This window comes from Camponotus floridanus, unplaced genomic scaffold (genome assembly GCF_003227725.1).
Source record: "Camponotus floridanus strain SB8 unplaced genomic scaffold, Cflo_v7.5 scaffold157, whole genome shotgun sequence".
Lineage (NCBI taxonomy): Eukaryota > Metazoa > Arthropoda > Insecta > Hymenoptera > Formicidae > Camponotus > Camponotus floridanus.
Window position 1 is genome coordinate 287,900 of NW_020229278.1, and position 15,533 is coordinate 303,432.

General features: G+C 33.1%; 2 protein-coding genes and 1 long non-coding RNA gene across 4 annotated transcripts; 1 reads left to right on the top strand and 2 right to left on the bottom strand.

The window, feature by feature from the left end:
* Positions 1–453: 453 nt before the first annotated feature.
* On the top strand, positions 454–5,286 carry LOC105252956 (RNA polymerase II-associated protein 1). Its single transcript, XM_011260660.2, has 9 exons — positions 454–618; positions 772–996; positions 1,082–1,772; positions 1,844–2,345; positions 2,506–2,675; positions 2,803–2,962; positions 3,169–3,445; positions 3,707–3,807; positions 3,888–5,286. The coding sequence occupies exons 2-9, from the start codon at positions 850–852 to the stop codon at positions 5,221–5,223; spliced, it is 3,384 nt and encodes a 1,127-aa protein (XP_011258962.2). The 5' UTR covers positions 454–618; positions 772–849; the 3' UTR covers positions 5,224–5,286.
* Positions 5,287–6,797: 1,511 nt separating this feature from the next.
* Positions 6,798–14,257, bottom strand: LOC105252957 (CB1 cannabinoid receptor-interacting protein 1). 2 transcript variants are annotated; one of them, XM_011260662.3, is made up of 2 exons: positions 13,662–14,257; positions 6,798–7,514 (listed from the first exon to the last, which is right to left on the bottom strand). In XM_011260662.3, exons 1-2 carry the CDS (start codon positions 13,835–13,837, stop codon positions 7,190–7,192), a joined length of 501 nt encoding a protein of 166 aa, XP_011258964.1. In that variant the 5' UTR covers positions 13,838–14,257; the 3' UTR covers positions 6,798–7,189. The 2 variants fall into 2 exon arrangements, 1 of the variants encoding a protein (XP_011258964.1); XR_002192624.2 differs by lacking the exon at positions 13,662–14,257 and adding an exon at positions 8,081–8,686 and having other exon boundaries at positions 7,356–7,514.
* Positions 8,746–10,596, bottom strand: LOC112637353. Its single transcript, XR_003122515.1, has 3 exons — positions 10,011–10,596; positions 9,445–9,805; positions 8,746–9,358 (listed from the first exon to the last, which is right to left on the bottom strand). It is a non-coding gene; the product is annotated as an uncharacterized LOC112637353 (long non-coding RNA).
* Positions 14,258–15,533: the final 1,276 nt, after the last annotated feature.

Below are 15,533 nucleotides of genomic sequence, written 5' to 3' on the forward strand. Positions count from 1 at the left end.
CAATTTATCACGGAGCTAATTATTTGAATTTATTCGATTATTTTACCGCGCTTTCCCGAAGTCAAATTCTATAATATTTAGTTTTGCATTTTAAAAGATTGACTTATAGCGAACTAAATAAATAAATAAATAAATAAATAAATAAATGATGTTGAAAAGAAAAAGAAGACATATAAATAAACAAATAAATAATAACGTGAAAAGAGAGAACATATTAATATTTTTATATAATAAATTATTATTAATTAAATTATTTATATTTTTATTTACATTATTTATATTATCAGAGAGATATACATATATATTACCCTCTGAGAACATTCGTGGACATTGGCTTTTGTAGTTCATGTCCACGTTTTCAATGTCCATAGAGGGTGTATCGCTTTCAGGGATCATCTAAAAGCAGGCCATGACATCTTTCAGTCTTCTCTCTGCTGACATATATAGAACAAATTGTTGTCAATATAGAGGAGGGCAGCAAGCCCATCTTAGGACTATGGTTTGAAGATATCTTTTCATCGGATGAGATTTCAACAAATATTAATAAAGAAAACAAATAATGAAGCAAATACTGAACATATTGCTACAGTCATCATTCCAGATAATCGAGAGCCTCATGTAAATTTTCAGATATATTTAGACCGTGATCAAAGCGTGTTGAATCACTCGGAATAAGACAAGTTTTACGCAATAACAATAATCTTCGCAAATGTTACATTATAATAATTTCGCTTCTTGAGAAATTTCTAATTATCAACGCTTGTTTTGCAGATTTTTTGCTGTGACATACAGTTACAATTGTTATAAAGAATAAAAGAGAGAGGAGAGAGATTAAAATAACCTTTAAAAATGGCTAACTCTCCCGTTATGGGCAATATTGTGGAGAGAAAGTTTAATGAAAAATACAAATTCGACAGTAATCGTGTTTCTACCGTAGAACATGAACTTGGATTTCCCAAGGTTTTTAAATTGGATGATAATGTACTTACAAAAAAAGTATGTTATATGCTATTTTTACAAGACTGTTATATGCTGTTTTTACTGTTTTCAAATAAATTATTAAATAATTTTGTTTGTTTAGGATATTAATAGAAAACAGAGTTTATTTCGACAACATGTTTCAACGCTAAAACCTACAAAAGGTATAGCGAAGATTCAAAAGGATGAATTTTTGCATAGTAACAAAGAAGAAGTAAGTTTTGTAGCAGAGGATCAATTGGCTGATAAAATTCATCAAGAAAATTTGGATAAGCTGGCTAAAATGAGTGAAGTGGACATACTAAAAGAAAAGAAAATACTTGAGGAGACTCTAGATTCTAAAATAATACAATTCTTAAAGAATAGAAAAAAATGTGAAAAAAGATCGATTGAAAAAAGTATGAATACTGCATCATCCACAAATAGTGTAGTATCACTGGATACAGAATCTAGTGATAAGAAACTGAAACTTTCTTTAAATGATAATAATAATACAGAAATAGAGAATGATACAAATATTTCAATTACAAAAGAAATAACAATGGACGTAGAAGTACCTGATGATAAAAAGACAAAATTTCCTTTGAAAGGAAACGATACAAATATGGACTGGGAGGATGATACAGTCAGCATACCAAAGTCATCTAAAGAAATATTGGAAGCAAGCAAGCAGAAAGGATGGCTGCATATGAACAAACCTGAACCAGAAAAGTTAAAATGGATGAAAGATTTAACGGAAGAAAAAGAAGAACTTGCAACAAACGAAGAATACAATGCAAGATTTGATTTTAATGGTTAATATTACATATATGATCATTCTCTACACATTTTAATACAATACTCATATTTATCTCAACTCTTTTAGGTCTTTTATTACCATACAAAGATGAGAATGTAACTTTAGACAAAGGACTTCACCATCATGGAGAGGAACCTGAACGTCCTGGATATTCCCTTCAAGAGTTACTGCAGCTGAGTAGATCTTCCATTCAACAGCAACGGTGTAAAGCCCTTACTACCCTAGCTAATGTCATGGAGAAGACACATGAGGGCAGATATGACAAAGCTCTGCATCCATCACCATTAATTGCGTTGAGTCAAAAGAATATTCTATTGCTGTTGAGATTCTCGCTGGACGATTCATCTGTAGCCGTAGTTACAGCATCTTTGCAGGCACTAAGAGCTTTTTTGGTCAGTGAAGCAGACGAGATATGTCTGGATAGACTACATGGATTTAATGGACACGTGGAACCAACATTGATTCCTCAACTTGAAGACAAAGACACAGGTAGTCTGAAGGATCACGAATTGGCGCAATTGGACGCGGTGACTACGCTACTGAGATCCGATTTTCTGTTACGAGTCAGGTACTTCGTTATTGTTTTTTAATTAAATATTTATATATATATTCAATATTATTTTTTTATTTAACTGTTGGGAATATTATAAATCTGGTAATTTTATTAAGTATAAAATTTTTTTAAGCACTCAAAATAGAAAAGTTAATTGGGATTTAACTGTTTGTAGATACATCCTAAATGAAATGCATCCACCACCTATCGGAGTAACGTGTGCCTTAGAAATACTCATTCGTCTTGCGAGGTACTCGCATACAACGGCGCTAAATATTTCATCCACACCATACTTGTTAGATACTATTATCCAAAATTTTATGCCACTATCAATAGACCTATTAGGTATTGTGATTTATATTCTGTTTAATACTTAATATAGTCATCATTTTCGAATAATTAAATAAATTCGATCTAAGATATTATTTCTGAATAAATAATTTTGAAATAATTTGAAAATTATTTCTTACAGCAATGCAGGACGCAATAAATAACATTTACGGAATCCCCGTAGTTAAAGCGATTAAATTGTGTCGCGTTCTCGTCACATATGGTAAAAAGCCCGTCGCACAGAAATTAAATAACTTCAAAGTTATACATACCATTCTAACATACGTTAATAGCGAGACAGGGTAAGATTTATATTTTGTATATAATAAAGTGTGCACATTTATTATTTTACTTTAAAAATATATATATCAATATTATTAATGATTAAATAATATTTATTTTTATTTTTATTAATAATTAAATAATTAAATAATTAATAATTAATTAAAATAATATATATAAATATTATTTTACTTTAAAATTAAAAATATTTAATGTACTTCATTAGGAAAGATGATTTAGAGCTCAGCATCGAGAGCCTGCGACTCTGGCGCATGTTATTGCACTATGAAATAGGATTGGAAAGTGTCACAGGTGCTCTCATATCACAATTACAACTATTGTTGAGTAATCACGATATTCAAAGCACGTCCAAAAATGAGTTAGCTTGCGAACGCGCAGCAGCGTTAATTGCCGTAGCGAGTCATGAAAGAAATTTGCGATTGAACATGTCGACATTGTTGAAGAAATGGAATACTCAATTTTTATCAGTATCTAATGCAACAGTAAGCACAATTATTAATTTATTAATATAATATTAATAATTAATATTAATATTAATAATTAATAATTAATATTAATATTAATAATTAATATTAATATTAATAATTTATTAATTCGAAAAATAATTAATCTCTTAAAGAAACAAAATGTTCAATAATTCTCTATGTGTTTTCTTTTAATACTTGTCGATGCTGTTATCTTACGATATCATGAACTAAAATAATATAATGTCTAGCGGAAAATAAAAGTATTGTAAATTTCAGTGGGGTGTTATGAAACTAATCGCGGAGATATTAGCCACCGTTGAAACATCCTCATTCGAAATACCGTGGTTATCCAACGAACATATTTTCTTGAGACTTCGGTAAGTTTATTTTTTCTTCTTTATACAGGTTTATACTTAATGAAGAAGAAAATGAGATTCATCATATTCATCTTTTGCAGTTCTAGCTCGAATTTATTGAGCGACTGCAACCCGGCAACGGATCGAACACCGTCTTGTCTACCGAACTTGGACGTTTACACGGAAAACGGAGAGCCGCAGCCGATCGTGTCGATAAATTCATGCATACCATTCTTCGCGTCAGTGCTGAAAACATTTTGCAAGCATTCTCGCTTAACGGAAATTCGCACAATACTTGAACACCCGAATTTTTGCAAATACATACGAGACTTGGAAAAGTTTAATTGGAGTTTCGAAAGATCATGGTATAGCCGAACGGAATTATGTTTTTTGACAATGGTGGTGAAAGCAGCATCACTTCTGGGGAATACAATTAATAATCAGACAGCACAAATTATATGGAAAATTGCCATCAAACTCGTGTCGGCTTTGCCCGCGGATGCGACAGATGACGTGAGAGAACTTCTCAAGATTGCGCTATCCAACGAGAAAGTGAATTTAGAGCTGATCGTCAATGAATTGGCCAAATTAGATTTAGTTGCATCAACCACAACAAATCAAGTTAAGATAGATTTACGCTCCGATGCGGCGTCCCTTTACGAGAAATACGTCGTCCCAAACGGCGACTGGAATCAGGCGGCGATGCCGAAAGATTGGCTCTTCTTACCGCTCGTTCACTTATACAACAAGTATAAAAGTGATGTTAAGTTTCAGTCAGAGGATAAAGGCAGCATTTTGACAGTACTGAGCCTAGCATTGATCTTACCCGATCTCACGAGAAGGTTGTCACCTACTTTGCGATTCAGTAGATTGATACTAGTGTATCTCTGCGATACGGTGTACTTGGACAAAGATGTATCTGCGTTGCTGGCTAAAGTCTTATCGAATCTGTTGACGAAACATCACGCACGATTGGACTTCCAGGCGGAGCTGCCGGGGCTGAGCTCCTTCACTGATCTGTTTACGGCGTTGTGCGAGCAATTTTACTCGAGTTCATATGGCGACAACAATTTCGCCGCGACGCTGCTTGTACCAGTAGCGCAACGGCACGATGCGCACTATCGGAAATTACTATGGTCGGAACACGCGGCCGCGTTGCGATACCTGAAATTGTCTCCAGAAAAGCTGCTGCTGCCACTGAAGGATTATCTCTATCCAGAGGAGGAGGACGCGTCTCTCATAGATAGTTATATCACGGCATTAGTTCGCGGGACGATCAAAGAGACCTGGTGTCCGGTTCCGTTCATAATCGCGTTACATCACTCGGCGATGTATCTGAAACGCACGAATAAACTGGCGGTGCGAATGCGAACGCAGATGGAGAAGTTGAGGAACAGAGATATTGCGGATAAGCTGTTACATTACGAATCACCGTGATTATAGTAATATAAAATAAATACAAAAACAATACCAAGTAATTATATATATTATATATGTGTATTATATGTGTAGGAATATCTTGTTAAATCTTTGATATTTAAGTGAAGATCTCGATATTTTTCATAATCCATCAAGTATTATCACCTTTCTTAGGTAAGACTTCCAGTTATTTTCGACGAAAATGATGAAAAAACATGAATTATTTATTGAAATGGTGTATTTCCTTAAAAAATATATCATTAGTTTTTTTATATAATTATTATATTCATATGAAATCTCCTTTATTATGTGTAATTCATTCATTAGGATTTCTAATTAATTGTAATTATCGAAATTTATAATATTTCAAAATTAGATTCATACATAATATGATTTATATTTCTTTGTAGAATTTATTTCAATCAAAATTAAAAAGTGCAGATAGCTTATCGATTGTGTGTATATGTGATGTGTACATATATATATACACACACATACACTGTATATAAATACAGTAAATAAATTTATACAACGATAGTTTCAATAAAATCCATTGAGTGAATAGTGAAAGAGAATAGAAATAATCTGCGCAATTACAGTAAGCTTAGAGACATTAATTGATCACTTTGCTGATTATCAAAAATTTTCGAGTATTAAGGTGCTACAACGATGCATCTGAGAATGCTTCTAGAATTAATTCACAAATAACATATGTCTTATATTCTAAATCTTCATCAAATCTTGCCTTAACACGAGACAGATTTCTCAATAGAAAAATTTTCAATTTTTTGTAAAGTGCGAATATGAAGAAAAGGAGTGAAAATTAAAATAGTAAAAAATAACGCGGAAAGTAAATGGATAGCGTTAATAATGCGCACAAAAATACATTTCGTAGCAGTTACGAAAGCTGACACCACGCCGCTAATTCTTTTTTCCTTTCGACTTTCGAAAAACACGTCGTTCATGTACCATGGCATATTGCTTCAATACCACGCGATTGATTCAATTAAATATTAATCTGCAATCAATGACGCGCATTCGATATTGTATATATATCATATATGTATATCGTGTCGAATTTAACTATTCAAGTTATCGATGTGTTTGCATTTGCTTTTGCTTTCATTAATTTCTGCGAGCTTTCTTGTTAAGATATCGATCAAAAACACAATTATATTATTAGTTAATTTTTTTAATGTGACGTTAAATATTTGATAAATTATCCAACATCGTCGTAAAATATTTGATAAATTATCCAACATCGTCGTGAAATTATACATCACTTTAATTGCAATGCAATAATACGCAAACACATGAGGTCTTGAAATATAAAAGAGGAAATATAAATCTTAATTTATATACTGTTCTTATATTATTAATTCCTAAAAAAATTGTATTATAATTTTCTTCTAATTTTAAAAATTTTAGTAATATATCGTAAAAAGAGAGCAGAGAGAGCGCAAAATCAGTTTCTCTGTACAACTAATCTATATCATAACGATACAATGTTGTTTGCTGACTAGCATCGATCTATCTCAATTATTCGTCGATCACGATAACATTTCCGCGAAGTTTCCACGCTATCTATATTCATTCTACTGAATTAAAAATATACTATTCCAATGAACTTTATCTAGCTTTATAATCTATCTTTATTAATAGATTTAATTCATCACAAAAGGCCTATTTTTGAATCCTGGACAAAATTTTTAAGCTCCTGTTTCTTATACGATTAATCAAGAATTAATTTATTAAAGCTTATACAGTGTATTAGGATATATGTTAGATTTTTCGTCATCGGCACTATCGATTTTATCTATCTTTATTTTCATTTGGAACCATCAGGACACCCTCGGAGCGTTTACGAGTATAAAATATTTAGCAAATCACGTACAAACTTTAGCAGATATCAATTGCGGCGTAGCGTCGGGTTTTCTTATTGCCTATATAATAAATATATTATAAGAATGACGTCCATCGTTCGTTAAGATTCTATGCCGAGCTTTCTGTAAGTCTCTCGATCCACCGTAACGAGACGTCCCTCGACGCTGGAGCAATCGAGCTCGATGCAGTGCAGCCTGGCACCCCATTCGCAATGGCTCTGATCATCCAGTCGATAGTACTTGATTTGTAGGCAGGTGGTCAGGTAGCCGGAGCCGAGCACTCGCATGGCAATCGACAAGTCCTCCCGGTGACCGCGCGCGCTCGCCGAGATATCTTTGGTGCTGTGATAAGCGCTGTAGGCACATGCCGTGCTATCCCTCGCCCGTTCGACCGCCTCCACCGATTTTCCACCAATGCTCAAGGATCTGAAAAGCAAAATCTGTTAGGAAATATAGTTTCTATCGTGTAAAAAATGCGTTTTTAAAATTTATATATAAATTTCAGAATTTTTTCTTATATTTATATATTATTTCTAAATTATTTTCATCAATTATACATATGCTTTATAGAAAGAAAATTGCATTGAATTTAAGAATAAAGTAATTGTTATAAATTGCTATAAATTAAAATTGTATTAAAATAAAATTAAGATTTTTAATATATCTTTGTGTGTATGAAGAATATATATATATATATAGTATATATTAAGTTAAAAGGTTTCTTAATAAAATATTACATTATAAGAAACTCAGTAAGAATATATATATATATATATATATATATATATATATATATTTCTTATAATGTAATATTTTATTAAGTTTCTTATAATGTAATATTTTATTAAGAAACCTTTTAACTTAAAATAATTATATATGAGTCAGGAAATGTAAAGAGACAAAGAATGAAATCGATCGAGTTTCTTATGTTCGTTTTAAAGCGCATGTTAAATGTGTGCATGTCTTTATAACAACAAGAAAAGTTTTCTTACTATATCCTCAGGCTAGCATTTTACATGACCCATTTCTTTTCGACAAGGCTGCTTATTTATGTTTAAAAGAATATCTCATTTGTTTATTCGGCATATTTATCTGTCTGCAGAAGCGAGACAGCCAACAGAAGTTCGAACAAATGCGACTGTAGTGATGATTGAAATGAGTCGAGACGAGTTTCACGACATAGTAAAAGTTATTTCTTTTTTCATGACATAGTAAAAGTTTTTTTTTTTAAAGCGAAAATAGACGTTTTGCATGGCACACAATCGTTGCCATGTGTATATATACTTTAGTGTAATATTTCTCCCATGCCTGGCATTACGTCAAGATAAATATAATCGACGATTATATGTACTAGTCACGTTCCTATAGGTCAACTCGTAAAAATGTATCTGCTCCAAAAAAGCGAATTAAGGATAATGAAATTGAAATATCAAATCGAAACAAGAGGATATTCAAACAAGAAGCCTTCATTTACTCCAAATAAAGCTTAAGTGAAATTTGCCTCAAAATTTTAAGCGTTCCTAATTAATTATGATAACTTACTTAAATGTTAGTTTTCTCAGAAGGACGCACGATAACATAATAATTGATAAAAGAAATGAAATTACTGTTTACTACTTTTTAATTTCTCGACACAGATCAGTTAAATTTACTTTAATTAATTAAAAGTGAAATTTTTTTGACCAGGGGGATTTTACAGAATTTTCACTATGAAATTTTCACTATGAAATAATCATCTATCGATTGCAGTTCTGCATCCTTAAATCCTGCCTAGCTATAGCATTTTTGGATCTTACGTCAGTAAACTTCCGGGTTGTATTCTTGGATGCTTTGATCCTTAGATCGACAGGTCCATATATCATTAGAATATGCCGGTCTAGTTTCTCATATGGATACGAGATGTACTTTTTAACTCACGTCTTGATTGACTTTATTTTTAGAATTTGTACGAGGGCAACGATGAGTGCATGCAAATGATCTGCTCCTGGTTATATCAGTCGCGTATATCAGTTTTTATCCTTTTCAGAAATAAATAATTATTGCAGGAAAACTTATTATCTATAAATAGAGAATTTGTTAGAATCCAAGTACGTAAAAGAGAACGTGAGATAATATATAATGTACGTTGAAGAGGAATCTGTATGTTTCAATTTCTGTAGAGGGAACTCTCTTGAAAATCTCCAGAGCTTGTTACAACACATAGATGCGCTCATTTTCGTAAATAACATCGATGCATCCAAATCACTCAATTAACGCTAAATTTGACAATCCTAAGGGAAAACAAAGAGAGATAAAATTATATAGAATGTTAATTAATATAGAATATCAAGATGTGTAAATATAAATTCCGTTTTACTTTTTCCTATAATCATATCCCATGAAAAAATTCCATTGAAAATGAAATAAGAATCTAGACTAGAAGAAGCGAGCATACGTTTCGCAGGATACATTAGCCAGGTTTGGATATTAAACATGCATGTGCAGAAACTGTGCTTAAAATAAGAGATGAGCCGGAACGAAACCGGGACGGTTTGCAGTTGCGAGCAAGGCAAAAACGGTCGACATGGCATTATCGTTTGTAAAAAATGCAACACTCGCTGGCTCATAACGTCACAAGCTTGTCTCTCTGTTCACATTTTGCGTCCCCCTGCCTTACTTTCGTTTCTTGGAGGAATATTACAGCGAGCGAACGAAGATGGCGAAGTTTCTGGCGCTTACTGCAAAAGTTTAATCGTTGAATTAAAGAAGGAGTATAATGGGGATGGACATGAGGCATTCTATTAATTATTCAAGTGAAGGAATAATTAATGGAATACATTAATAATAACGTGCACGGCGAAATAAGTCAACCGTTAATAATCTATTTTCGATTAGCTTGCACCGTCAAGGGACGGATCGTTACGATTATTATCGCGCTGTTACCATCGGGTAGAATCGAAAAGCTGTCCGTGCAACGAGGATGCATCGCGTGATTCGAACTAATAATCCGGAGGCGGGCGGCTGCTTTAAAATTCCATGAGATTTTGGCGATAGCGCCAGGGAGAAAAGTCGAATTTTCCATCGACAGGATTTTCCATTGTTCGAAAAAACCACGTCGGAGAAACTGCTCCATTTCTGTCACGTCGACACGCAAATCTTTCGTGACTTTTCGAAGTTCATTTGGACACTTCCGGCATCGTAATCCGGCGATTGCATTCCGCAATATTCTGAAATATTTATGCGCGCCGCGCATTCATCTTCATCTCCATATTCGATTTTGTGTTCAAAACACGCGTAGGCGCGTAATCGCTTTATAAAATGAAATGTATTATGAAATGTTGAAATACCAGCTGAAAGAAAGGAAAGACCTAAGTCATTAGTGATGAAAATCTCTTACATTTTTATTCTTTCGAACTCTATTGGAATAGTTTTTCATATTTCTTTTAACATCTGTTAAAAATGTCTGGACATGGTTGAATATCTCGATAAGGAAGAGTTTTACTAGAAAGTGTTTCAGACAAAAGTTGTATGGCTTCGAGGGGGACATAACATGGTACCATTGGTTTGACCTTGAAGAGGTATTTGAAGGTCACATGAAGATCACCTTCAATTTCTTAAATGGAACCTACTCTTTCTCATTACATATTCTTGTAGCTTATCCCGAGAGCTTTCCAAAACACTATAATAAAGTATTTTTTTATTAAGTACTTTCCGAGTTATGAGGCTTGAAATAATTTTTTAATTTTACATAAACCGTAAAATATTCATTTTCCGATTATCTTATCTTAATAATTGTTAATTGCAAATTACATATTTTTTCTTCGAAACAACTATGTGTTTTCTTTTCACCAATTGATTGCTCTCATTATTTAGTGCATAAAAGTATTAAGACAATCAATAATAAAAGTATTAAGATAATCATAAAAATGAATATTTTACAAGATATTTTACGGTTTATGTAAAATTAAGAAATGATTTCAAGCCTCATAACTCGAAAAGTACTTAATGAAAAAATATTTAATTATAGTGTTTTAGAAAGCTCTCGAGATAAGCTACAAGAATATGTAATGTTAAGAAATTGAAGGTGACTTTCATGTGACGTTTAAATAACTCTTCAAGGTCAAACCAATGGTACCATGTTATGTCCCCCTCGAAGCCATACAACTTTTATATGAAACACTTTCTAGTAAAACTCTTCCTTATCGAGATATTCGACCGTGTCCAGATTTTTTTAACATCCAGTATATTAAATCTCGAGTTTCTTATTGTCAATGTTATCTCGAATTCCGCTTACAAAGAGATTTCATGTATAAATAATACTTCATTTTAATTGAAAGGGATTATGGTAATTAAGTCATCGTTCGCGTCAATTTCCTCGGTAGACCTTGACATTTTTTAGATCATCTCGCGTATAAGCGATCGCATATCCTTCGCATGTAATTACTATTTATTGTCATAATTACGCGATATTTATCGGACGCTTTTCTTATTAATGGAGGTATCATCGCAATACGATATCTGGAACTCGATTGAATTCAATCCCGTGACATGTATCCATTACGCGGAAGTTTGCACGAGTGCAGCAGCGTACAAAAGACGCATCCATCATGTTTCGGTGCTTCCGCGATAACGCGATCATTAGTCGGGGCGAGTGTATCAGAGCTAGTTATAAGCAGCAAGAGCACCATGTAGAATCACTCGATCGATTCCCCGAGGCTGAAGTAAGTTTTGCAGTTCAAGGCAATAATACTAGTCTACTTTTCTCGCGCCCGCTCAAGGGGGTCGCTACAGCTGGTGCACTCGCACGCATTTAATAAAGCTAGTGGCCCCCTAACGTATTATCGTCGATTCGAGGACTGCGTTTATCAGAAACTATGGAAACTGTGCAGAACCTTGATTGTCTCACTCTTGCAATCATCGCATAATGGAGTTTTGTCCTGTTGTAAAGATCACGTTTCTCGATAAAGGTCTAGATATAATTAGTGATGTGTGAATCGATTCGCTTGTATCTGGTTCGCCGACTCCATGTTGTCATTAATTCGATTTTAACTGCGGTTTTCAACTTTCCTCCAGTCTCGAGTTCGACCTTTTAAGCCTCCGGCATGCTTCGTACAACCCAAGTGTGACCCTGTTACATGTACTTTGTAATTTCGAGGAAACTTTTACAATATTGTATACGTGTAAATTGAAATAAAAATATATAGAACATTTGCATAAAATTAAATTTTATCACTCTAATTACAAAGATCAGATCTCTCTTATCAATTTTGATAAACTTATATTTGCTTAGAAATTATTTCAAATTTTTTACTCACGATAACGTATTCTAAATTAAATTTTAATGAAAGTTTTTAACTTTCCTGATCAATTTTTTAAAAGATTTATTATAAAAGTTTATTGGATAAGGTCCAAATTACTTATTATAGACTTTTCTAACAATTTAGCATTCCAATTTAAAGCAATTGGTTTTTATAAAAATTAGATGGCACAAAATGTAGTTGAACTTTTACATTTACAATTAGTTTAGAAATTAATAATAAAAAAAAGTAAAATCTCTCTAAAGCTTCTATTTCGATATCTGGAAGAAAAACGTAATTTACTAATATGAACAAGTAAGCTCACATCAACGCTTCATAAATATTAATAAACGTTTAATTTTCTTCAGATAAATAGAAGAATTTGACTTTTGTTTTTCTTCTAGATATAGAAATAAAATCTGATCTTTGTGATCAGTACCAATAATATTGGGTAAATTACTTGACGTGGAATAGCAATTTTTTTGCTCGTTAAGAACTTGCGAAAAAGCAAATGTGCGTTCATACATGTGCGTTCAGTAACCGAATTTATTTTCGGCTAAGTTAGCATTATTAGTGAGTCTATATCCGAATATGTGTGCGCGTGTGTGTATATATATGTGTATGTATATAGCAAGAAGTCGTAATCCTTTGTCCCTAGAGTATAGAACGCGTTGAAATTTATCGCCAGCTCTTGCCTCGTCTTCGCTCAAGATGATCGTATAAATTTCTGATAAACTGTTATTAGTCGAGTGCGACTTTTTCACACAAGTTTATAGCCCCCTTTGGGAGGTAGTTATGTAACACGTCTTATGGTTATTCCATATATCTCTAATAAAACCGAATATAATTTACATATCCGTTACAGTAGAATCATATTCAAATTCATGCTAACTATTTAGATTGATATTAATTTAATCACTTTTAATTATCATGAAAATTTAATTATATTAATAAAACCTTAATATATTCCATATATGAGATTTTAATGTAATTAGATTTTAATTAAGCTAATCGAAATATATAATGGAAATAATACCATCTCAAAATATATCTAGGTTTCATAAATCTAACAAATATACGTATATATTTCAATTGACACCAATAATCCAATTCGTTCAATCATTCACGAGAGCTTATCCATCCAAGAAAACCGCGGAAATTGAAATTACGCGAGATTCTTTTACACTTTTCTTTTTCTTCTGAGAAAAAATTCGCTTAACGTTCCTCGTCAGAATTATTTATGTATATGTGCGTGTGTGTGTGTGTGTATATATTATTGCACATTCACTGTACCCACTGCAGCAGTTGCGGCGGCTTGAAGCTGATATCGAGCCGGTACGTTGTCTCGCAGCTTAGCTTCACTGTCTTCAATTGCCGGAACCTGGCGGATGTCTCCATCTTACAGTAGACCGGACCGGCGCCCGGTTCCCTCCTCAGGGACAAGGTCACGCGAAAATGTCCATCGGCCCCCATTTAGCCGCCGCTCAAATACCCCATAATAGTCACCCGGTGCAAAATCTGCGGGTGCCCCACAGATAAAAAGAGGAAAATAGCAGCTCGCGTGCGTATCAAACAACACGCGGTATCACGTCAACATGTCCCGTATAACGTATTGATACGTGCTATGCAGCTTGGTCGCAAGAAGAGGAGACGGTGCAACCTGCACCGCGGACGTCGCGACGCTCACTGATCCAACGGGCGACGGTTTGATGCATGCGACGCCGACTCAAGACTCGGCGGCTTTCCTCCTTCTTTTGATAACCGACGCGGATCTTCCTCAAAAGATCGACCAGCATTAAACTCCCCGCAGCGATGGATCAAGGTTTGAGGATATGAAGGAATTCTCTGCGTGCATGGGATGGTGTTAGTATTAGAAATTGTAAACAAGAGAAGGTAAACTTAAATTAACGATTTAAAATTTGCAAGAAAAATAAATCTAGTAGAAAATTTACGATACAGATAAATTTAAATTAGCGTGCTCTTGGATGATGATTGAATACCCAGGTAGAACATGAAACTCATAATGACATCATTATGACGTCATCATGATTTTATTTATCACTTAGAAGTTACCTAAACAAAAATGATTAAAAAATGAGTTAAAAATGACAAAAAGAATCATAAATTTTTAAGTTCAATAATCGCATTATATAATTTTAAAAAGATTATGTTGCTTAAATATAATTAAAATATACATATAATACACATACATACTATATATACTATAATATATACAGGGTGTCCCAAAACTCATAATCAATCTTTCAAAGACAGATTCCTGGGATCATTTGGAGACGATTTTTCCTCAGCAAAAATGTCGATGAAGGCCATCATTTTTTGCATGTTCCCGATTTTTGTCATCATATATCTTTGCAATTAAGCCTTAAATTAAAACTCAACTAAAGTAAACTCTATTTAAAATTAAACGAAGAATGTGGTTTTATTAATATTTTATTTCTACAAAGCTTAGTTTACGAAAAACCCCTTATTTCCAATCACCTATAATTCGAAAATTAGTGCCTCGACATTTTCGTTGAGGAAAAATCGTCTTCAGATAATCTCAGGAATCTGTCTTTGAAAGATTGATTATGAGTTTCGGGACATCTTGTATACATATAGTCAATATAATATCAAAAATAAATCACCAAAACATTGCCAAAAGTATATCAAATGAGATCATTATGATTCTAAAATAATTCTAAAATGACTTTTAGGTGACGTCATAATGATGTCATTATGAGTTTCATGTTCTACCTGGGTAAACTTAAATTAACGATCTAAAATTTGCAAGAAAAATAAATCTAGTAGAAAATTTACAGATAAATTTAAATTAGCGTGCTCTTGGACGATGATTGAATATATAATTAGTATTTTCCAAGTAGAATATATGTATGTATCAAGAGAATACGTGTAAGTAGACACTTCAACTTGCCTTTTAATATTCGTGATCGAACCATCGATTATGTTTACTTGGCGACTATGTGCGACTACTGTGCACATTGTGTACATTAAAATCATGCTCTTTTAATTGCTATTCTTTACATGATACATAATACATAGGCAGACGGCAGAGGAAAAGAATCACAGCTTTCTAAACAAGGATCATAAACAGGATTAATTAGAATAATGACATGGATATTGGAATATTTGTAAGCAGTTGGTTAAGAAT